This window comes from Acartia tonsa, chromosome 4, assembly GCF_053477335.1.
Source record: "Acartia tonsa isolate MP-2025a chromosome 4, ASM5347733v1, whole genome shotgun sequence".
In the NCBI taxonomy this organism is placed as follows: domain Eukaryota; kingdom Metazoa; phylum Arthropoda; class Copepoda; order Calanoida; family Acartiidae; genus Acartia; species Acartia tonsa.
The window spans coordinates 42,048,189-42,073,366 of record NC_137263.1 but is presented as its reverse complement, the minus strand read 5'-3'; the positions used below and the strand labels follow the sequence as shown (position 1 = coordinate 42,073,366).

Below are 25,178 nucleotides of genomic sequence, written 5' to 3'. Positions count from 1 at the left end.
AAGTTGTGTTAAAAAGACTCCGTCTGAGTTTAACCAGTATAAAACCAGATGTCTCCCAAACCCTATAATTATTTCTTTAGATTAACCCCTTAAAGGTTTTGATAAAATTTATTCAACGTGTTTTTATCAAATCTTTTCTTGGGAAGAGAGTTGTATTTTGATAAACAATTTATAACATATAATGTTGTCAGACAATATTTTTCCTTTCTCTATGAAAATAAAACTTCCCTGTTCTATTTTTTGCATCAAGGGGTTGGGAGGGGTGACACTCGACTAAAATTAACATGCCCCCAAAACATTATAACCCCGGTCTCTCATTTGTTTACTTTTGTCAAATCTTGAAATTTACACCTTCAAAACTTTTCACCAATAATTTTAATCTATAGAAGGGGTGATTTTGTTAAGATTAACTGTTCATCTATTTTTCGTCCATTGTCTTTTCTATTATAATCTTTAATTGTTTGTTGTCTATTTATCATAAGACACACTTTCAATAAATTAAGCTGCATAACTCTTCGCTTCAAGATCCTTCTTTTAAATGAGAGAAAAATACAGGCATCTGTTCAATTGCTCTTGAACAAAAGTATTATTTTTTCGTTTTACTTTTATGATTTTTATAGCTTTATTTTGTCCATTTTTGGTCAACTGTGAACTTTTCTGAAACTTGACATGAAATAGCTCTAAGAAAAAAGGGAAGGATAATAAAAATATGATTTAGCCAAATTAACTGAGATTTTAAACTTGGGGAATTTGTAAGGAATGTCCGAAGCTTTTTCAGTATAGCCATCAGGGAAACAGAGATAAGGCAATGGATAATAAAAATCGACAGTATCTATCATATCGCATTTTCAGGATAAAAAAATGAAAAAATAAAAATTTTAAAGCTTATTTTGATTAAGTTAGGTTAAGTAAAGTTCAAAGAGCCCCACAGAAAAAGGTTTAGAAATACTATCCATTTTTTTTGTTGTAAATTTGTTTTTTATGTGACTTTACATTTTTAATTCATTAATGAAATAAAAATCATATTTACCGTATGATTAAGTAGGTATTGACATTAAATCTCTATTTATTATAAATACGAACTATATTCCTATAGCAATGTATTATTAATAGTACCGTATCCATTTATTTTAGAAATTCTATAAGAATTTTTATCGCCCATTCATCATTCATTTAAAAGCACTGGACACTTCAAAATTTCTTACAGATTAGTTTTATCATGGCAAAGCTTTTAACCAATTTCGTCTGATCGATAAATATCGTTTTTTATTCTCGAATAACATTGCAGGAAAGCTTACAATATTTCTCATTGAGTCTAAGTGAAGAATATTTTTTTTTAAAAACCTTTGTTATTTTATTTCTAACTATAGGCAGCGTCCCTAGCATCTAGGAGCTCTGCATTCGAAGGTTAAGGGATGCAGAAAATAGCATTAAACCATCTCAAGACATTGAGCTAAATATTAAGTAGCCTAAAACCATCAGGACCTATGTGAATCTTTCATAAAATTGAGAACCTAATCGTTTTATCATTTTTCAAATCTTGAACGCTACAGACAAAAAAACTAACTTCTTTATGTTACAGAATGTAGCCACATTTGATTTTGATAATCAACGTGGTATAACACCCTAGAAAACAAATTCACCAACACATTACTCAATTTGAATTGCATAATAACTGTCCCCGCCTAGGTATATAATTAAAGGTTCTTGTTAATTTTTATGTTTTTCTCCTTCGGGCGTTTCAATCTACATACAGATTAGGAATCCATAATTAGAAAAGCAATACAATCGAGGACAATTTTTTTCCATTTTGAGCGTAGCCACAAGATGTTTCATACAGAGACAAAAATACGTAGCTACAGAATGATATATATCTGCGATTGACGGACGGACTTACATGCTTATCTTACTTTCAGAATAGCTGTGCTTCTGATAATGTTAAGGTATAATCAAGATACTAAAATAGAAAGTAAATTTACTTTCGAATTAAAATTTTTTTATTTTGAAAATTTTATTCGACTTTCATTTTTTTGTGTGTAATTAGGCATAAAATAAATTTATCCAAAATCTGCATTGAAAAGTATATATACCCCTGACATGCACATTTATATATAGTGGTCAATTATAGGCAGCCTAGGAATGATAGATTTGATATCTGAAAATTTGGTGAATACGCCCAGTAGATAGATTTAGATTTTTGTGAATATAACACAACAAAAATTTCTTCCATTTTTAGCAAATGGAATTTTTTAGACAAGATAATTTTTTTAATAGATTAGTAATTTTAGTATCAAGTTATAACTCAAAAACTGTATAACTTATTGATATCTTTTTATTAATCAAGGTTTGAAAAGGTTTCAAGCTATTCGGTAGGGGGATTAAAATTCCCATTCCACTCTTCGGGTGAAGTCACTAAAAGCTAAAGACAAAGCTTTAAGAAATGAAGAAAATTGGATATTTTGTCAGATGAAAAGGTTGCTGGCAAAATAGTTTTTAAAAATATTTTGAATGAGTTTTAAGATTGGTATTAAAATAGAAACACCTTTTCTTTTTCCATGCATGTATAAAAATGATTAGGTATGTTCTAAGTTTCGATAAACTATGTTTAAAATTCTGAAATATGTACCAATGCTGGAAAATTTTTAATTAAAAGACTTTATTGGTGATATCAAAATTTGGAGATTTAAGACAGGCGATACGATTATCTTTGATTATAATTTGTATCCTGTCTCTGTGTTAAATTAGATCGATGAATAGTTCAATAGAATGTTCAAATTCATTTATACTCATATCTTTACATTTTAATACCTGAGTTATCTTCAATTTTTAAAAGAATTATAAGTTTGTCGTAGCTGCGCAAATTATGAGCATAATTATCCTTTTTAAAACTCATATTTCATTTTGTAAACATTTTGATTTTATTAAAATAGTATATAAGGGGTCAGGAAAATAGCCTAAAATCACACCAAGACATTTATAAAGCTTTCCTGAAAAGTAAAGTCCATTCGAACCAGAAATTTCCTAGACCTTTAGACAAAAAAAACTTAAGACTATATATTATAGAATATTTGACAGGTTTCGTGAGAAACTTCTTTTTATGTGTGACATTATATTCACAAAGATGAAAATTTATTCGACAAAACTGGAAATTAGGCATTTCACATTCTAAATCTAACCAGTAGCGTATGCGAGAGGTTTTAACCTCCCTCCACCACCTGGCAAAAAAAACCTGTGAATTCCACTCGATTTAAATTAATAATGTTTTTAAATTTGACTATCCTAGTTTGTTTTTGATAATACTTGTTTAAATTTGATGTTTGATTTACTACGCCACATTATTCTGTCAAATAAATTCAATATTAATGCAGAGGAAAACAAGAACAATTTTATCCATGATTATATTGATTATTTTCCTTCGGTTCAAAAGCTTGGACTCCCATCCTTTGTATTGGTGTAGGAACCTCTAAAGCAGTGGTCTCCCAGAAGTCTATCTTTCTGTAATTTGATTATGTCTTAAGTAGAATTTGTAAACTAATTTAAAGTTTTATATGATCTAAAATAAAAAGAAAACTTATATATTTTAACATTAACATTAATTTCGTCGATTTTTATAGGGGTAAAATTTCTTTATATGCCGGTTAAATTATCTTAATTTTTTTTTCGGGAAGGGCGGGGGGCGGATTACTTTTTTATCATTATCCCAAATACCCCCTCTCCATTGAAGGTTCTTGAGCTAGTTACAGAGTAACTTTACTACCAAAACTCACATTAGCTTAATAATCTATTTAAAATTTCATGCATCCAAAATTTTAAGAAAGTTTGATCAAGAGAGAGAGAGAGAAAGAGAATATAGAAATATGGGGAGAGAGAGATAGAGAAAATAGGAGAAAGAGAAAAAAAGAGTTATATAAAGAAGTTACATGAATCAGATATGATATGATATTACTTAGAAGGTGGGATTCGGCAATATATTTAAATTTAAAATTGTAGAAAATTTTGACAATTTAGTCGGCGTAAAACTGTAGTGAACTAGATTTGAGATTATCCATTAAAATATACTTTTAATTAAATTATAAAATCTTCTAATATTGTTCTAAAAATATTTTGAAATGTATTATATCTTATGTTAACAATTTTGTTTTTGGATTTCTTTATGTTGCCTTAGTCTCTTTTGAAGAAACCATCTTTTCTCATATTATTAATAACATTTTAAATTGCTCAGATTGGACTTCAACGTAGTTAGTGTTTTTTGTCTGAAGCTTAAGATCTCAATTACTACTGAACCTAATGGGTTCTCTATTTTCAGTAGCCTTCATATTGGTCTTGTGATGGTTTAAGTATTTTATTTTTGGGATGGTTTCAAGTTATTTTTCTAGCCCCTCTCTATCCTTTAGATGTTAGGGGAATAGCCGCTAGTTCTAAATAAACAAGAAATGCCATATTTTGTGATCCTACATGGTTGCAAAATAATTGCGTAATTCCCTTCATGCAAATTTACCAATAACAATCTTTCTAATATATTCAATAACTAAGGAAACTGGCAGTTTTCATATAATTTTAAATTATTTTATAGTGATTTAAGTAACAAAAGTTGATTACATTATAATACCAATTTAACCCTGAGCTTACATAAATAAAATGATCAAATTCAATTTTAAAGTAATTAAAGAATTACGAACCCTGCTCTTCTTAGACTTATTCGCTACTTATACATTTTATTATTCTTGTCCAGTAAAAAAATAGTCACAGAGTTATTTTGCTCCATATTTGGTTTATGAATTTTGTTTTCCATTTGTTTTACCTTTTCAAAAAAAAAATATTTTGTAATAAAGAGGATGCCTTGTTCCTAAGAATATACTTGTTATTGTTTGATAAAGACTTGTAAAATAGAAAGAATGTGTTTATTGTATATTGCATTTTAGAAAGCCATGAAGCGTAGCTACTTCACAACTTGTCCTACAATTTCATGATTTTTTATAGAGTAGCGCTTGAAATAATGAGAAAAAACCCGGAATATTCTTCAGAAATCTAAACACAAATTCTATGTATGTAAGTCGTACCGCAAAAAAGGACATACTCACATTTTTTGCTTAAACGTTAAGGTGTTCCTCTTTTAGCATGCACATATATGCCAAATCACATAGTTATCATTGTTCCAAATAATGAATTAATAGGATAGTTATTGAATATCTTATAATCTTCCTTGAATAAATTAACGATTAAAATTAATGGTGCGGACTTACTTTTACCGACTTTCAGTAGAATAAACTTTTCTTTTAAAACCATCTTTTAAAAAAAAATGACACAGGTTAAGTAATACTTATATGCACCTTTGTTTCTTTCGGTAATCTTTTCATTGGCAAATTTCCAATTTCTACATTTTTATTTGTTTCATTATTGTTTATTTGTGAGGGTGAATTAGTCCTTGAGCAACTATTTTTAGTAGCGAAGCTACTCTATAATTCACTTTGTCCGTCCGTCCGTCAGTCAGTCCATCCGTCCGTCCGTAACGCTATGGGGGAAATGGGATTTACTCAGCTCCTATAAAAGATAGAATGCTGAAATTTTTTGACAACATTCCCATCATTAAGGAGCACAATTGACTATAAAACATCATTGGCGTTCGGACCGATTTTTAGCAGGTTTTAGGCTATTTTTATATTTTTCACATTTTTCTCCATATCTTCAGTGTTTATGGTCCGATTTTCAAAATTTTTTCAGTTACAGATATCAAAATTAAATTTCCCGTCGTTTAAAGGAACAACCATGAAGGCCAGACTGCCTTTTTAGCAGGTTTTAGGCTATTTTTATATTTTTCACATTTTTCTCCATAATTTCAGTGTTTATGGTCCGATTTTCAAAATTTTTTCAGTTATAGATATCAAAATTAAATTTCCCGTCTTTTAAAGAAAACAATCATGACGGCCAGACTGCCTTTTTAGCAGGTTTTAGGCTGTTTTTTTTTATATATTTAACATTTTTCTCCATATCTTTAGTGTTTATAGTCCGATTTTCAAAATTTTTCAGTTATAGATATCAAAATTAAATTTCCCGTCTTTTAAACAAAATAACCATGACGGCCAGACTGCCTTTTTGGCAGGTTTTAGGCTATTTTTATATATTTAACACTTTTTTCCATATCTTCAGTGTATAGTATATGGTCTGATTTTCCAAATTTTTTAAGTTAAGGATTTAAAAATTAAATTTTTTGTCGTTTTAATAAAACAGCCATGATGGCCAGACTGCCTTTTATCAGGTTTTTGGCTATTTTTATATGTTTTACATATTTCCCCATATCTTTGTTTCTTTTGATGCAATTTTCAAACTTTTATGGTATTTCAGTATCAAAATAATTTTTCCCATTGCTATGAGCATCTTTAATATAATTTACTTTGACCATCGTCATCATGCAAAATAAAACAAGGTTTCATGTTTATTTTATCCAATAAATCTATTCTTGATTTTAGTAAAAACCTTTTAAATCTACCTGTATATTCCCATCGACGATTTTTTGTGCTTCGCTACTTATGGATGTTGTCATCCTTGTTTTTTGTTTGTCTGACTGTCTATTGTGTTAGAATTCAGCACTAAAACAAAGATAAGAACACAAAGTCAGTTGCAAATCTTATATTGTGCTAGGAGTTAAGATACTCTTTAAGGTATTAAGTTTCATTATTTTGAATAGAAATTTTGTTAAACTAATGTATTTTTTTTATTTCAGTGGTCTGTCTGGAAACAGCCTGACCTCCCTCAACAATCCAGACGTGAAGAGCACCCTGGGAGAGCTGAAGAACAGCTTGTCAGAAATGAAGAACTCTGCCATCTCGAGCTCAACTCTGTCCTCGATGGCGTCAACGACAGAGTCCCGCAACCAAACCTCATCATTCCATCGGTCAATGTCGGCGGCGGCCAATGTTGTCCCCGGCGGCGGTATGAGTGCGGGCGGTGGCCTTAAGCTGCAGCAGCTAAAGCGCAACGAGACAAGTCCCTCCATCATGGAGATGCCGAGCACTGGGGAGATCGATATCGATGATACCAATGATTCCTCGCCAATTGTGACATCACCTTTGTCTGAATTAACTGAAGTTGACCTTAATTTCAACAATCTTGACCCTGACGCTAGTGCCGTGGCCTTAACCAGTCCAAACCTTGTCTCCTGTATGAATAGTGGTGGTCTAACATTATCAAATGCAAGTCCTCTAGCAAAAATGAGCAATCTAACCCAAACAAACTCTAACAGCTATTCTCAAGAAACGCGAAAATCGTCGTCCTCTAAAACAACAAAAATAGTGACGGACAAAATAATTTCTGAGAGCGCGACAGCCTCTGCCGCGCAATCTAAGCGAGTGCAGGCCGGTGATATCAGTTTCGAGGAAAACATTGCGTCATCGGCCACCCGAGGAAGGCTGGAGAAAGACGGAATCATTGCAGAAAAAGAATCTGGCCTCAAGCACGCGTCACGGACCAGTCGTGTTAGTGATGTTGTGCAATCAGAAAGTGCGACTGCGGCTATGACAGGAAACAGACTTCAAGTGGGCGCTTGGTCTGCAGAGAATGTATCCACGGCCACCTCCACCTCGCGCTCGTTGCTCGACTCGGCGTCGGGCAGTTTCAAAAGCGAGTCCCACGCCTCGGAGGCGACGTCGAAAAAGATGAGCGTCACATCTGGCGGCTTCACCCACACCTCGAAGCTGATGAGTGCCAACGAATACACCAGCATGGTGTCAACCAAAATGTCCAAGGAGGAGGTGTCCAAATATCTGACAAACTTTGATGATCTTGACAGGCTCTGCAACACTACCAACATCAAGGAGGTGGAGAAGGCTCTAGTGAAATATTGCGGTGTTGTGTCAAACACCGTGGAACAGTTAAAAATTGAAAAGAGTGAAGACTCGCTTGCCAAATGGTTCCAACAGATAAACAATATGATGACCAAGGCATCTGAGGTCCCTAAGTTTGGTGACCGCATGGGGTCCACCTTGTGTGAAATTATGCGCAATAACGGCGGCATGGACATTGTGATGGACAAGTTGATTACCAACAACCCGGCCTTGCAGTACAACTCTGCAAGTTTAGTGCATAAAGTGTTGGAAACAGACAATAGGGGTTACGTAGTGGAAAAGGGTTTAGACCGGGCCGTTGAGGTGGCTAAAAAGTACACCAGACCTGAAGTGAGAGATGTGAGACAAACCAGGCTCGGCACTGGTATCATTGAAAACTTGTTTAAACACAACGAGATCACTTGTGAGAATGTGATAGCCAAGGGTGGTCTGGACACTGTAGTGAACGAGTGCCAGTCCCAGGATGTGGAGACCTTGCGGCACTGCGCCAGCGCGCTGGCCAACGCCGCCATGTTTGGCGGAGCCGAGAACCAGGGTCTCATGATCCAACGGAAGGTGCCTACCTGGCTCTTTCCCCTCGCATTTCACAACGATCCATCCATTAAGTACTACGCTTGTCTGGCCATTGCTGTCCTTGTCGCTAATAAAGAAAACGAGGCGGCTGTTAAAAAGAGCGGCATCCTTGATTTAGTTGATTCATTTATCTCAAATGAGAATCCAGCAGATTTTGCCGAGCTGGCGGCGACAAAGACAAGCGGTCAGAGTGCAAACTGGCTGAAACGCCTCATACCTGTTCTCCACTCTCAACGCGAAGAGGCGCGCAACCTTGCCGCTTTCCACTTCTGCATGGAGGCGGAGCTGAAAGCCAAACATGGCATGACTGAAATATTCGAAGAAATCGGCGCTGTGGACGCACTCAAAAAGCTGGCCAGCAGCCCGAACGGTATAGCATCAAAATACGCCGCCAAGGCGCTGCGAACCGTCGGCGTTGAGGTGCCGCACAAGCTAAGCCAGCAGGTGCCCAACTGGTCGGTCGAGGACGTCATGGAGTGGGTCAAACAGATCGGCTTCCCGCAGTTCTCCGAGGCGTTCATGGAGAGCAGGGTGGACGGAGACTTGCTGTTGCAGCTGACGGAGGAGATGCTCCGAGAAGATATTCAGATGAGAAATGGGATTTTACGGCGCAGGTTTTTGCGCGAGCTTTCAAATTTGAGAAAGCGCACAGATTACTCCAGCATTGATCCGACAGGTAATTTTGAAAACAAGGACAACTACGTCATTAGGAGCTAGAAATTATTTATATTTTAATATGTAGAAATATAATTTATTCATTAAAATATGAAAACCTTGTAATAATTTTCTATAATAAAAACAACAAGTATTTTTTAAGTTAAATAATTTTGTATTAAAAGTATGATTTAACCATATTATATTATACAACTTTGCCTTTATACAAAATTTGATAATATGATTTCAACTAAAGTACTAGAAGTAATAATAAAATAAAATAACACCTACAACAATCTATTCAAAAATCTATATAAAAATCTCAATGAAATTGACTAGATTTGTCTGTTCTTTGTAAAGAAAGATCTCACTAACATCTGGACCGATTTGGTTCTACTTTACACAGAAGCTTCTTTTTTTGGGTACTGGGAAGGTTTTTTTCCAGTTTTTGAAGAAAAAAATGAGATTGTCTTAACCCCCCTTCCATTTGTCAAAGGCTTTAATAGGGCTAGGGGCGAAGCTAGAAAAAAACAATACGAAAAATACTTAAATCTGACACGACTGCCTTTAACATATTTTCCAATTATAAGAAAGATATATATATAATTTTTTCTCTCTAAAGTCTACCTCTACTAATAGATGACAAAAAGAACTACTTTGCAAATTATCCTTATCTAGCAAAATTTAATTTTCTGAGACACACATATTACTCAGGTAGCTAAAGGGATAAGACAATGGCTGATAAATTGATGTACATCCCAAATGTTAATACAGAAAGTTGCTCTTCTTTAGATGACTACTTGTGTTTGAAACGTTTTGAAACTCATTTTAATGCACTAACCAATAAAAATTCTTTAAAGTCCACAAAGTAGTTGAGCCAACGAATAATGAATCGTTATTTTAAAAAATTGGGGACCAGTGTAATTAACAGTCAAATGTCCCCTCCCTCCCTGTATATTACTGCAGAAGTTTTTCATAGCTCTAGGTAGCTTTTCGTGTTTAAAATTCAGTTTCACCTCTTTTTTTCTAACTCATTATTACAATTTTGATTGAAATTAGATGATCTTGGACTGGGATATGATGTTACTGCACTTTTAACCAATATTTTTCTAGATGTAAAATATACGTGGATATTATGACAGGGGTAAGATTTTCGTCAAATCAGGTGGCTTACAACGACATCATTTATTGGTTAGTTCGTTCATCCAGTAGGATAGGGTATCGTTATTTAAACCAGCTTTGAGAATCACTTTTAATAGAGTACATGAAAATCTGGTGCAACATCCATGTAATTGTACATTATATTTTCTAAAGCATAAATCAAATTTTTGCTGTTTTATTTATAAAGAAAATTGCGGGTTTCTTTGGAGTATAATTTGCTAAATTTAGGGGATTTGTTTCAGAGCTGCCATTTCAAATTTTGCTTTCTTTGTCTTTACAAACAATATCCAAGGTCTTTAAACATTTATACAAGAATTTATAAAGATAAAAAACTAAAAGAAGTTGTATCAACTTTTTTGCTTTTTATTTAAGATAGCTAGCCGGTCCTTTTAGTAAGTAGTAGATGTAAAATTTTTCATAGAATTCAGATATGCAATCGGTTTTTTTGTAGACCTCTTATTTTTTAAGTAATTTAAGTTTTTAAAAAAAATAATTAAGTCGGTTTTAAGGTACTAAAACGCAACAAAATAAAAGAAGAAAATGGCCAGTATGAACAAAAATAGTAAGATCTTTAATTTGACACCTTACTTTTAAAATTCTGTTGAGTAATTATTGAAAAAATCTATTTTTTTAACCTCGGTTTAATAAAAACTTTAGACCTAAATATTTTCTCAAACAGACATAAAAAACATGGGTTCATATATACCTTTAGAATTAGAAAAATATTATGAATTTATTCTAAGCAAAATTGAAAAAGTTTTATAAAACTATAATAAAAAAATAAGTTTATTTTAAGAATCATAATTTTCGGCTTTAAAGGGTTAGCTTGAACCAAACCTGAACAAAACCTAAACAAAAGACAATGCAATGTAGCAGATATTTTTTAAACACAAGAAACAATAATGTATTTTTAACTGCATTGTTTTGAAGTTTATGAACAGACTGATGCATATTTGTTCATAATTTTTCATTCTTTACATGTTCTTTAATATCACTATATTTATTGTAGTATCTATTGTATATATTGTATGAACGTTCTCCTTTTTTTCTGGCAATTCTATAGGTTAATTTTATAGATTAAGCTTCCCGATTCGTCAATTTTTGCGATTTGTGATTGGTTAGTTTAGTAGTTACAATTCTTAAAATAACTTTTTTATTTTTTCTAATTTTTATTATAATTTTTTTAAACTTTTTCAATTTTGCTTACAATGGATTCATATTATTTTTCTCATTCTAATGGTATATATGAACCCATATTTTTTATGTCTGTATGAGAAAATATTTAGGTTTAATGTTTTGATTAAACCGAGGTTAAAAAAATAGATTTTTTCAACAATTACTCAACAGAATTTTAAAAGTAAGGTGTCAAATTAAAGATCTTACTAATTTTGTTTATACTGGCTATTTTCTTCTTTTATTTTGTTGCGTTTTAGTACCTTAAAACCGACTTAATTATTTTTTTTAAAAACTTAAATTACTTAAAAAATAAGAGGTCTACAAAAAAACCGATTGCATATCTGAATTCTATGAAAAATTTTACATCTACTACTTACTGAAAGAACCGGCTAGCTATCTTAAATAAAAAGCAAAAAAGTTGATACAACTTCTTTGGGTTTTTACGTCTTTAATGGATAGCTCGTATATAAAGGGATAAAGTGCAATTTTTGATAAGATGAACTGAAATTAGTTTCCGAATGTGAACACATTTTCCTAGGTGTTTCCCAATCCTATCTCAAAATTTACTACTAGCTAAAAAAGCTTCAAATTTCCAACCAAAAAATCAGAATTTGAAAAATTAAAATTTTGAATGTATAAATGTATAAATTGCTAATACATTCAAATTTTGATTTTTTTTGAAGTTTGAAGAATTTTTAGCTAGTAGCAAATTTTGAGATAGGATTGGGAAACACCTAGGAAAATGTGTTCACATTCGGAAACTAATTTCAGTTCATCTTTGATAATGTATGTTGAAGATTGAAAATTGTATGGTTTATAATATTCATGGAAACATTGTGCTTGTTATATTTCCAACTAAAACCCAAAAATATCTAGGTTTTCAAAAGTTGTAAAATATATCTTAATTAAAAAATACTGGTTTTCAATTAAATATTAGCAAGTCAATTTTAATTTAGAATTGAAACATTAATGTTTTTTATTTCATGTAAAGATTTAAATGAGAAGATAATAAAAGAGACAATTAATGGAATAGCATTTGATGAATTTTAAATTAAACTTTTCTTTAAACACATTTTTGTCATGAGGCATGTGATATTTTTAAACTAAAACAATTATGTTTGCAAGGAATGGAGTAAAAACAACAATTAAGCAGGAATCTAAAGGGATAAGACAATGGCCGATTAGTTGAAGTACATTCCCAATGATGATACATAAATTTACCCCTTCTGTAGATTATAATTAGTAGTTGACACTCAGCCTAATAATAAACTAATCTACCTTCAATTATTAAAGTCACCAAAGCTGTTAAGCCTACGAATAAAAAAAATTATAATAAAACTTTGGAGACTAGTGTAATAAACAGCCCAATGTCCCCCCCCCCTCTCTGACAGTTAGGTCGTTATTATAGAGTAAAGAAAAATACATAATTAATTATGACAACAATTTTTAAAGGATTTAAATACATAAAAATAAATTTGATTTTATCCTTTATAGAAGAGCAGGATAGTTTAACAAATACATCCTAGTTGAATATTAGCTGCGCTACTAAAAAAATACATGATAATCTTACTACATATGTATCCATTTAACAATTTTGCAGCATAGTATAAAAATCTATGAAAATTTGGAATAGAGAAAACTATTCTTAACAAAAAAAAATTATGACAGATGGAATTGAGGGTCACATGAATCTAAAACAATTCTAAATTATTAGTTTTTTATGAGCTCTCAAGGCAGAGTTTCACACTTTATTTTGATGAAGATTATTTTATTCTTCATAAGATATTCATGTACATTTTACCAGAGAGATAGGGGAGGACAATGGACTGCTTATTACACTATTACTCAATGTTTTAGGATATCGTTTTCTTATTTGTTGGCCTATAAACTTTGAGGACTTTAGTAAAATTTGATTTGTTGCTTCATTAAGTACAGTTTTCAAACGTTTCAACAACTAATTTTAATAAACAGAAGGGGTAATTTTGTGTATGATCATTGAGGGTGTACATCAATTTATCGGCCAATGTCTTATCCCTTTAGTTTCCTGACATTTTATTGTTATAAGAGAAAAACTAAATTGTTTTAGAGATGGATAAATAAAGTGGTAAAGATAGAAAAAAAAGGTTTATCAAACTATTAATTTTTGTAATGATTATCACTTGCTGATGAAAAATGCGTCTGCTCATAATGCGGCTGACATGATAATGAATATAGTTATGGAAAATATGATACCCTATAGCAATGCATACACTCATACACACACATGCAAACTTACTATAAAATGCTAAAATGTTACACAGAAACTGATTTAAAAGGCCTTTATGAAACTTAAAATATATTGCATAGAAAAAAGTTCTATACAGAGATAAGTTATAAGCCAGTATCAGGGAAAGGGACCTTAATTAAAAAAAACTTGATAAAATGAACTTAAAATGTAAGCAAATAATATTAATTAGCCTTAATGGTACACAGGGATAAAGGAGTTGCAATCTAAGCTCCTATCAATTTAGATATATTAAAATTGGTATGATTTTAAAAAAAATAATGGATTAATTATTTTAACAATTATGCAAATAAAACCAAAAAACAAATTTGTTATATAATATATAACAAGAAAAGTAGAAAAACATGGAATATTTTTTCCATAATTGTTTTCCTTTTCCCTGATTTTTTTTGTATATTAACTGGCTATTGTAGTTAAAAATTAAATGTTGCCGCCCTAAATTACCCAATTTAATGTTACATTCAATAATGATGGCCTGGGTAGGAAAAGGGGCGGAGATTTGGGCATATTTCAATAAGGGGGGTGGAGTAGATTTTGGCGTTGCTTTTAGAAGCGTAGCAATATGTATACTTTGATATGTTTTTTTTAAAGGAATGTACTATAATCAGATGTATATGTCTTTGAGACCATCTTTTGTGTTTTCATAAGAGCTTTGAAACGGCTGCACTTAGTGTTCTGTGCTTTTTGTGAGGCATAGTTATGGTTTTAGGCTATTTTATTGAAAACGTTAGCCTTTTATCGAGAAATATTAAAACGGACAATATATCAAAGAATAGATAAACAAAATTGAATAAAATTTCGTCAAAATATTTTTAAAATAAACTATTTTATAACTCAGCTGTTATTTATCCCGACTTTTTCGTCTGTTTCTGTTAATATTTACCTAACCAGGAAGCACATTTATGGGTAAATGGCTGGTTCTTGACTGCTTTTTAACCGCTGCTGTAACCTTTTTCTTGTAGTCCTAACTGATCCGCGCCTGCTTGAGTACCATGAAATTTTCACTATTGTTTTTTTATATTATTTTTATGCACCTTACATAGAAACTGTAGGAAATATCTTGGGTTTGGTTTGGGCTAAGAAATTTAAATATATTAAGTACTTTATAGTAGTGCTAATTATATTTTATTTTTCAGGTTTAAATGAATTTCTACAGAGCCTGGGCCAAGAGTATTCAATCTACACATATGAGATGCTGAACAAGGGGATTGACAGAGATACTCTTCTTAGTATTAATGATGAACAGCTGCTGCTCGAGTGTGGAATTGATAACAAGATTCACAGGTTGGAAACCATTCCCCAAAGTGTTTTCTTATTCGTTGGCTTAACAACATTGGGGACATTTATTGAATTTTGATTGGTTGATCATTAAGTTGGGTGTCCAAATATTTCAGCCACTAATTGTAATCTACAGAAGAGGTAAATTTGTGTATCATCATTTTGGATTTACAAAAATTTACTGGCCATTGTCTTATCCCTTTATATCCCTGGTAGCTACTCTATAATTCTACCCATTTGTTTGAAGATAGATTGGAATATTTTTTGGAAAAAATTTGAAGGGGTTGATTATTTGATATTATTTCCCAATTTCTCAAACAAACTACATTCAACTACTTTATAGAACTTGTTTTTAAAGATAAACATAACTTAGAGTTAATTTCATAATAAAATATATTTTTAGGTTAGGTTATAAAGAAATGTAATCTTATGCTTCATACAATAGTGCACTACATGGTTTAAATTAGGCCATGCTTTTGATAGGATAGTCTTATTTTACCACCCAAAATACCTAAGTAGATTAAAATACTTGTCTCAAAATAAAATTTAATAATATACATTTAAAAACTATGTTATTTTTTTGCTTTCATCGATGGGTTATCTTGGTTTTGTGCAGGTTTTAACTATTTTTTTATGAAGCTTTTTTGATAACTAAAGGGGTGTGCTTGTTTCTACCTTTTAACTTGGGAAGAAAGAAAAAAAATAAGATGTTTAGTGTCCTTTTAAAGCTTACTGTCATCTTTAATACTAGACGATGACTTTAATCTTTCCTCTCTCTAAAACAGGAATCAAAATTAAGAAAATGTTGCGAAAGTTTTCCTATAAAAACTGACTGTGTCGTTTTGACGGTCTGCGACTTAAAATACGCTCTCCCTGTGTTTCATTGATAATTGTGTTTTCTAACGGAGAAATTTTTATTTATTTAGCAAAAATAAAATCTCCAAAAACATTTCCCTGACTAAATCTAATTTTCATGGGTTTTATTTGAGATAGGCAGCAATTTAAAGGATATGAAAACAAAAACCTATCCAGATTGAAAGTAATACTTAATTGACAGATAAAGTTTAATTTGATAATTTAAATATTGAGCTATTGATGTTTTCTTAAATGTCACAATTAGAATTCAACTGCGAAAGCCTATAACTATGTGTTCATTCCGAGAAAGACTAAACTACATAACTTTTGTGTCACTTTTGAGGAAGACGATTCCTATATGACGTCATAGCCATAGGGAATAGAAAAAAAGAAGGGGGGAAGAAAATCTTTTCAAAAGATATGGGAGAAAAGGGAATCGTCTTCCTCAAAGTGACACAAAAGTTATGTAGTTTAGTCTTTCTCGTTCATTCCTAACACAAAAAATTTTTTTAGCTATTTGGCAGAGATCTTAAGGAGTAAGAAAATGTACACCCCCCCAATTAAGAAAAACAAAACTTCGCTTTCTATATATTAGAATTATTGGTTGAAAAGTTTGGACAAACAAGATTCAATAAAAACCAAAGAATACGAGATCGTATTTTAAAACCTGTGGTAACTAGTATTATTTTCAGTTCAATGCCCCCTCCCTGTCCTAGGTTATTTATAAAAATCAATGGAAAATTGGTATAGCATCTGAAGAAAACCTGTTCTGCCTTCTTTTTATTATTGTACTATTTTCTTTTTCTTGATACAGAGTAGATTAAGATCACCATTTTAGGGAGCTTTTTATAGGTTTTGATTTCAAGATTTCAAATTTTATTATTTACTAAAGGCTTTTTTTCCCTGAATTTTTTTCTGAAAATATATTGAATATATGCAAACTTACAACAAATCCTATGGTAATTTTATATCAGTCATACAACATCTTAATTGGGCAATTGTGTCGATAAGTAACGCAGTTTACACCAGTATAACGTAAAAGTTTTTTTATCAAAAAATAACGGTATACTGTAATACAACTTAAAAGGAACAAAAAAACAGTAATAATTTAATACCATGGATCATTTATTTATAACATATCAGTTAACCTAACAATTTATCTTTTTTTAAATATAGATGGTAGCTATATGTCATTGTGAAAACTAAATAATAAGCGTGATGTGATACTAATACATGAAAACTTTTTAGGAACTGCTTTTATTTTAGTTGTCGCCCACGGTTAGAATATTTTCATGAATATGTTTCATTTTACAACTAAATTTTCATTTTGCATATGCATCTTATCCTTTTATTACAAATCAAGGCTTTTCTACAACTGGGATGTTTGCGTCTGTACGTCTTTAACTTAAATTTGTACACGTTAGAATCGTCAGAATCTATTTCATACGTACATGCTGATTCCTGTAACAATTATGTATATTCTTTAAATCTATGATCATTACTAGAAAAGAAATTAAGTTAATTATAAAATATTGATTGATAAGTTTCTATAATTGATAACTTTTGTTTGTTTTAATTTTTGTTGAGCTTCTTTATTATAAATGTTGTCATCCTTGTTCTTAAAAGTTTAAAACAATATAAGATACATTTTAGTGTTTTGAACAGTAAAGCTAATCTACAGGTAGATTGTTGTAATGCATTGAATTTAGAAGACTTCTTTACTTTCTTTGCACGGAATTTTGTTCTTATGATCTACATTAAAAGAATTAAGTTAGAAACTAATGTACTTTCAATATGACCTTTTATTTATTTGATAATCTACAGGGTTGAACGGGACATTCGACTGTAAATTAAAATATTCTCCCCCAAAAGTTTTAAGAGTACTTTCTCTCATTCGTTGACTTAAAACTTTCTCACTAAATCTGGATTGGGTTGTACAAACTAGCATTGTTTAATCTTTTCCACCAAATCTACAGAGCGGTAATTTTATTAACCATTTTTTACACCAATTAAGCTTGTGTCCCTTAGGACCCTGAAATATTTGTTGAATATTTGCTTCTAAAAACTCATCAAAGAACGTAAATAAAATTGTTAAAATATCTGTCTGTGTTTACTGTTTATAAGCCTTCTATGTCGTCAGAAAATGCAGTTAGCAGTGTAGCATATCTTCTCTGTGACTAAGCTCGACAGCACGTCTTAAGATTGAAACAAATCAGTTAGTGGGATAAACAAATATCACAGGAGGAAAATCAAATCACAGGAGGAAATTAAAATTAAACATAAAAATGGATTTATTGTTACTTGGATCTTACACCAGATTGTCGTGTACTCTAATAAGATGAAAATTGTAGCTTTTATCCATCGTCTCTCCTCTACTAACTAAACGAACTGACCAATAAATTATGTCCGTGCTAGCATCCTAAACTGACGACAACATTTCCCCTCTCATCATATCCGCTTATATTCTTTATCCATTAGAATAAAACTTTCTTTGTTTTTTTCAGTTTGTTCGCAAAGTACTTAGTAAAATGTGTGCATGTGCTTGTGTGTTTTTGTGTGCCTCTATCTAATATCTCTGTGTGTGTGTGTGTGTGGGTGTGGGTGTTAGTTTGTGTATATTTGTGTGTGTGTGTATGAGCGTGAATTTCCTCGTTTTTGATGAAAATATTCCATATGCAAAAACTTGTGATTTTGTATCGAACCTTGTCGATAAGATGCAGTGATTATTATACAACAACTTTCATATTATGTTCTACATATATAATCATACAATGTCAAAATACAGAATTTAGTTTGGAAACAGGGATGACAACATCCATACAAGCGAAGCTCTGAAACGGTAGGACAAACTAACATTAACACTTGTACAGTGTCAGAACTGAATAAGCAGAATATCAATGCATATGTCTAAATAAAATTGCAAGTAAATTTGTTGCAAAAAAGTAAAAATCAGCATGTTTTAAGTAGACGTACGGAATTTCTGGTAACTATTATAGAGTTGATGAGCTTCCTACATCGTACCTAATTATTATAGGAATGCAAAGTTTGAAATCAATAGGACAATTCTTACCTGTTTAAATTAACGAAAAGAGCTAACTGTTCGACTCACGTACGAACGGACCGACCCATATTATAGGAAAATGACTAATTTATAAAATATGTTTTAAAGAATTCTTTGTCAAGTATGGCTCCAAATTCGATTAATTTCAGCTGGATAAAAATAGGTTCTAAACCATACTGAAAATGATTTTTGACATTTGTTGGTGGGTTTTATGCAAAACGGACAATGGTTTTTAAAAAATTATTTGCAAAAGCCACATATTTAAGTAAGTTACAAAGTAAACTTTTTAAATTTGTATCTCCAAAATATTGAGTGGCCGGTATATAAAAGTAAATTGAACATGTTAATATAAATTAGATATTTAATTATAGAAGAAGTGTTGACATATTAACTACGTAAAAACTATGTCACTGAGTCAAAAATTTCACTTATTGACTTACTAAAAGAAGAGTTTTTGTAACAAGGATGTCAACAGCATTGAGTAGCGTAGCTAAGATAGGTTCATAATAAGTTTTATGCTTCAAATCATCAGAAGCTAAAAGTATACTTAATTTGTATTACTGAATAATTTTCTTTGTTCATAGCAATAAGAGCATAATTTGTATACAATCGAATTAATAAATTTGGTCTAAATTATTACTTTTTCCATTAAAGTAAAAATTGGTGGCAAAATTGTGTTTTGAGTCTTAGAACGTCGTTTTAAAACCAGTGAAATTTACAGTCCAAGCACTCTTCCTCCTTGATAATATGTATGCATATTATTTTAGGATAAAGATCCAGCAGGGCGTGAAGGTGGAGCGGGGAGACATCAGCTACTCCGAGGAGAGTCTCGACAAGAACCTGGACGTGTTCATCAGCTACAGACGGTCAAACGGGGCTCAGTTGGCCAGTCTCCTTAAGGTAATTACCAAGGATTACAAATCTTCAAAGATATGTAACGTAATGCAAGCAATGAAAAAAAATAAGCAAAAAAGTAATTGAACAAAAAAATTTTTAAAAAATATGTCGTCGAGCTTTATTAAGCGATATATAAATAAAGGATGAATGTAATTTTTCTTATATAGTAGTAATTCAAAACAAGACTAAATTTTGTAGACAGTAAAAGGTAATTTCGATATATTTTTATTTAAGATTATGAAATTAATTGCTTTTTAATGATGATTAAAATTTTTTAGTAAATGAGAGATAAATTTAAATGATTTTTAAACAAGCATCAAATTTTAAAAAGCATTAAAAATCATTATTTTCTCTAAAATAATTATCTAATAAAATTTGCAAGGAATTGATTTGGCCGTCTTAATCATCAGATAAAATATACACCAAGCCAATTTGGGAATATCTCAAATCTTCAGAAAACATTTTTAGATGCATAAATTAAAAAAAAACCACTTGCCTTTCAATATATTTTCAAATTAATTGTCAATTTTAACGTTTATGTTGAAGACTATTGCCAACTCAGAAGCCAAAACTACATTTCATTCTTCAGATAAAACTTGAAAAGGGTGTTTTAGCCAAGTAAATGGTGTGCCAAAACTTCCGCCAAACAAATAACACTAACCGGATAATTCTGTAAAACTTTATAGCTTTACAATATGCGGAATCGATGGTTTACTCACATAAAAATATATACATAATAAAAATGTAAAGTTATCAAGATTATCAAGCCCGAAGTATACAACTTATGATCTTTTATGAGCATTAAAGATTTCAAAATTTGATTGCACTACTTTTGTCCAATAGTTAAGATTCTAACTTTGCATATGTTTTATTTTATGCATTTGAAAGCTTTGCATGTAATACATTCTTGTTATCTAAATAGTCTTGATTTATCTGATTTATTGATTTTAAAAAATCTTGTTTTGGATTTTGTTTGTCTCTTGCCAAGTTTCAATCACACTAGCACAAGACACAGATCTAAAACTCCAAGTTTTTTTGAGGGGTTAGGTTAGTTTTAATTTAAGATATGGCTTGTTTGAAGCAGCTTGTATTACAAATTGGCAATGATATATTATACCATTGGTCAATTAAAATGTATACTGGCCTATCATTGGTCATTGACGTAATTTTATATAGGCACTATAGCCTGTTTAGTTTCTAAGTTAAGGTCAAATGCCAGAATTTCAAAAGACGTTAAAAATTTATTCTTTCACAAATAAATTTTTTTTGTTTGTTTTTATGCTAGGTTTTTAAAGTTTTTCTAGGTATTAATAATTTGTGGCTTGGCCCTTATCATAAATAGACAGTTTTTAAGGAGGAATTATCAATATCATCCAGTTGCAATTTTAGATTTAGCCTTTAAGTATATCTTCGTTGTCAGCTTAAATCAGGATATAATATTATGGAACAAGAAAGCATACATAAAACATACACTACGTTTAGAATACTATTTCTCGTATTCATTCGAATCCGGTGGATAGGAACCGGTTCTCATCCATACGAAAAAACTATGTCTAGCATCGTATTATATCCAGCTTTCTACGAATATAAAATGTACAATCATAAGATTATACATTCTATATCCGCAGAAAGCCGTTTATAATACGATGCGAGAAATAACTATTATTATACTTTGTAGCTATCGAACCGTAATTGGTTTCAATTTTAAAAACATTAGGTAGAAGAAAAAAATATTTGTTTTTAATGCGAAAAAGTCATACAGCTTTTGTATTTAATAATACTTTTTAAGATCTTTTTTTCCACTTTGCAGCTGCCAGGAACTAACAGGTAAAGGTTTTTTATACATGAGAATTTATATTGAAATTTTGGTCCTATTTCTTTTATTATAGTTGAAAAAAAAAGTAAGTAAGCTAATGCCTTAAAATATCTAGAAAAAAGGCCAAGATTAATATCTTTTAAGAAGAAAAAATATTGCATGTTGAAACAATTCTTTAACTAGGATTTTTGTGTTCATTGGTAGCGCGTCAACAACTCGCTGATAATAACAGGCTTAGGGGGAATATGGAGTACTGTATTTGACATTCTAAAAGGGAACAATTTTAAAATATAATTAAAGTAATCAAACTTCATCAGATATTGACATTAAATACTACTTTTGAAAGTTTTGTTAATAATAGATTTAAGTTTTTTTGTATTTTATTTGGTGTGGGGCTAATTCAGAGTCCGTCCGATTATGTACACGTGGTTCATCTCGAGTTTTACAATTATCCTATCCTATTATATAAAGTAGTAAGCGTTTTTTTGTCTGTCCCGAAGGATCTCGCTAACCGCTGAACCGATATTGTTCTCCTTTACAGTGAAGCTTCTTATAGGTCCTGGGAAGGTTTTAACTATTTTTGGGAAGGGTGTCTTCCCCCCCCCCCTCCCCCCCAAAAAATATTTTGTTTTACTCTTTTGAGACTCAAATTTAAAATGGGATGAGGTCGACTTTTCCCCCTCCTACCTTAAGTACCAAGGTATATTTTTAGGTTGTACTTTTGAGAGAATTGCGTACGTTTTTGGACGACTTTAGTCTTGCATAATTATATAGAAGCATTGCATTTAAAAATGTTTGATATTCAAAGAAACATTGCATTTTATCTAAAGATAATTGAAAATATCATGAAAATGAATAAACTAGATTTTATATAAAGATAATTTCATTTTTAGTTCAGACTAAAGTAAGATATTAAAATTTTTTAAATAATTAAAAAATCTAGCTTAAACATTTATTTTTTAATAACAGTATGAAGTTACTATGAAGTAATACACTATCCAGCTTAATTGCATTGCAAACATATAGAAACAAGGATGACAACATCCATATAAGCGAAGCACTGAAATGGTAGGACAAACGGACATTAACACTTGTATAGTGTCAGAACTGAATAATCATAATATAAATGTTTAAGAGTCAAAGCAAAATTGTAAGTAAATTTGTTGAAAAACTGCTTGATTCAGGATAATGTTTATGGACATACTTACATTTTTAGGACTTGATTACAGAGTTGCTTCGCTTATTACCTTATACTTTGTTGTCCCAGGAATCAATATACCAAAAATCAGATCAATCGAATGATTAGATCACATAAAAATTTGTTGTTAAAAAAGTAAAAAAAATCAACATGTTTAAAATGGACGTACGGACATTTTGGTGAAGATTATAGAGTTGCTACGCTTTCTAAATCGTACCTAACTATTAAAGGAATCACCATGCAAAATTTTAAATCGATAGGACAATTCTAACATGCCTAATTAACTAAAAAAGCTATCCGTTACAGACGGACGGACGAACCGACCATAATTATAGAAAAGCTTCGCTTTCAATAACAACATACGAACAATAAAGATCTAAAGAAAGTTTCACTTCACTATGAAAAATAACACCATTTATTTTCATGATTTGTTTTAATTTAGTAATAATTAAAGAAAACTTTTTGGTTTGAAATTGAATTCATGCTTTTATTACAGCAGCTACTCTATGATTCTAACATTTGTCCGTTCTTGCCTTACGCAAAAGGACTTATCGTTTAGTTTATCATGATAAATTCTTTTGAATTGCATGATCATTTCAAATATAATGTCTTATTCAGTGATTTATTGACAATAATTTCAAAAAGTATGAATTTTCATTTTCTTCGTCAATTTAATCACAGTTTCCTCTTTCTCCATCATCCTAAAAGTGATAAGCTTGTCCTAGCTCTCCTATCTAGCTGGGACATCATCCTTGTTCATTTATTACTTATTAATGGTCAGTACTTTTTCTTTGTCTTTAAACAAAGATTTATTTATTACGCACAACTTAATTAAATAACAAGAACGATTAAATATGATAAGAATAAACTATTCAGATAACAGATTTGTTGACCTGGAGTGGTCACTTACAAATTTGGGGTATAGTCAATTTCGTGGCAACGCCTCTAAAAGGGCGTTTCGTGGTATTTTCACAGTAGCTTTTGATAGGTTATTTTAGGTTAGGATAGGTTGAGTCAGGTTAGGTAATTGCCCCGCAGGAATAGAGCCTCCCACAGGGGCTAGGAATAGGAGAAAATATATTGTGAAAATAATACGAAACGCCCCTTAAGAGGCGTTGCCACCAAAGGGACTATACCCCAAATTTGTTTTCTTTTTAAAACATTTATTAATCTAACCAGTGGCTTCTACATTTATCCCCTCCCCTCTCCCCTCCCATTCAATTTTATCTCAAAATTTGCGTATTATAAAAAATATCCTAAATGGTCGAAAATGCTTGGGTTGGGGCAATTTGTATAAGAAAAAAATACTTGGCGATTTTCAACAAATTATGCCTTAAAAGAAATTAAGATATAGATTATTAATTTCTGTCAATGGCAAGTGGGTTACATTAAGCAATTCTTTTTTTCCATTAAAAAACACTCTGTATTTTCAAGGCGTGAATGCATTTTTTTCTTCTATAAACAAAACCTTGAAATTTTTGCAGGGTTTGCCAGCTGCTTATACCCGCCCATTTAGAATAAATGGGGAGAGGGTTTACCCCCACACCTCTTAACAAAGTCCCTGTTTCTACATATTTTTTTGTAATAATCAATATTTTTTAGGTGCACCTAGAGCTTCGTGAATACTCTGTCTTCCTTGACGTGGTTGGCCTTGAGGCCGGCAAGTTCGACAACAACTTGCTCCAGAACATCAGGTCCGCGCGCAACTTCATCCTTGTGTGCACGGCCAACGCCATGGACCGGTGTGTGGGGGACCACGAGCAGAAGGACTGGATCCACAAGGAGGTCCACTGCGCCCTGCAGTCCCAGTGCAATATTATCCCTGTGTTTGATAACTTTCTGATGCCGGAGCCGGACCACCTGCCAGAGACTATGAGAGCTGTCACCTCATACAATGGAGTCAAGTGGATACATGACTATCAGGTAAAGAACGGAAATTTTTACCGCACAATTTTTAGAGATGTGTGTAAACAATCGAACTTTAGGACACTTTACCCAAGATGTGTGTGTGTGTAGCCACAGCTCCTCTGTTTTTTCTCCTGATAAAGTGCGTTGTCAAGTTCCATCCAATTTTAAGAAGTTTGCGACTTTTGCGGGTTTTTTCCAAAGGTCAATTGGGGTAAGGTTTGTATGTTTTGCAGGACAATTGAAAAGGTGTTGAACATTGTGGGGGCCAGTATTACAATCAGGACAGGTATTTGGTATTTCTCCTTGGCTTATTCTGTTCAGGTATTCATTTAAAATTCTGGAAAATCCACTTCTGAGTTGAGATAGTTTTGTTCTGGCCTTTCTTTTCAGTTTAAGTTCATCTTTGTGGATTTCAGGGGGTTTTGAACCGAGAACTCTGTTTGGCTGATATTTGTTAATAACATTTTTGACTGCTT

General features: G+C 31.6%; 1 protein-coding gene across 2 annotated transcripts in view; it reads left to right on the top strand.

Moving 5' to 3' along the window:
- The window catches only part of Sarm (sterile alpha and armadillo motif), an 83,146-nt gene that overhangs the window by 52,071 nt on the left and 5,897 nt on the right, over positions 1 to 25,178 (top strand). For both annotated transcript variants that reach the window (XM_080158290.1, XM_080158291.1), the window contains 4 exons: positions 6,722 to 9,090; positions 14,826 to 14,973; positions 19,651 to 19,783; positions 24,397 to 24,717. In XM_080158290.1, the coding sequence (XP_080014416.1) occupies positions 6,722 to 9,090; positions 14,826 to 14,973; positions 19,651 to 19,783; positions 24,397 to 24,717 (2,971 nt within the window). The remainder of the gene's footprint in view (positions 1 to 6,721; positions 9,091 to 14,825; positions 14,974 to 19,650; positions 19,784 to 24,396; positions 24,718 to 25,178) is intronic.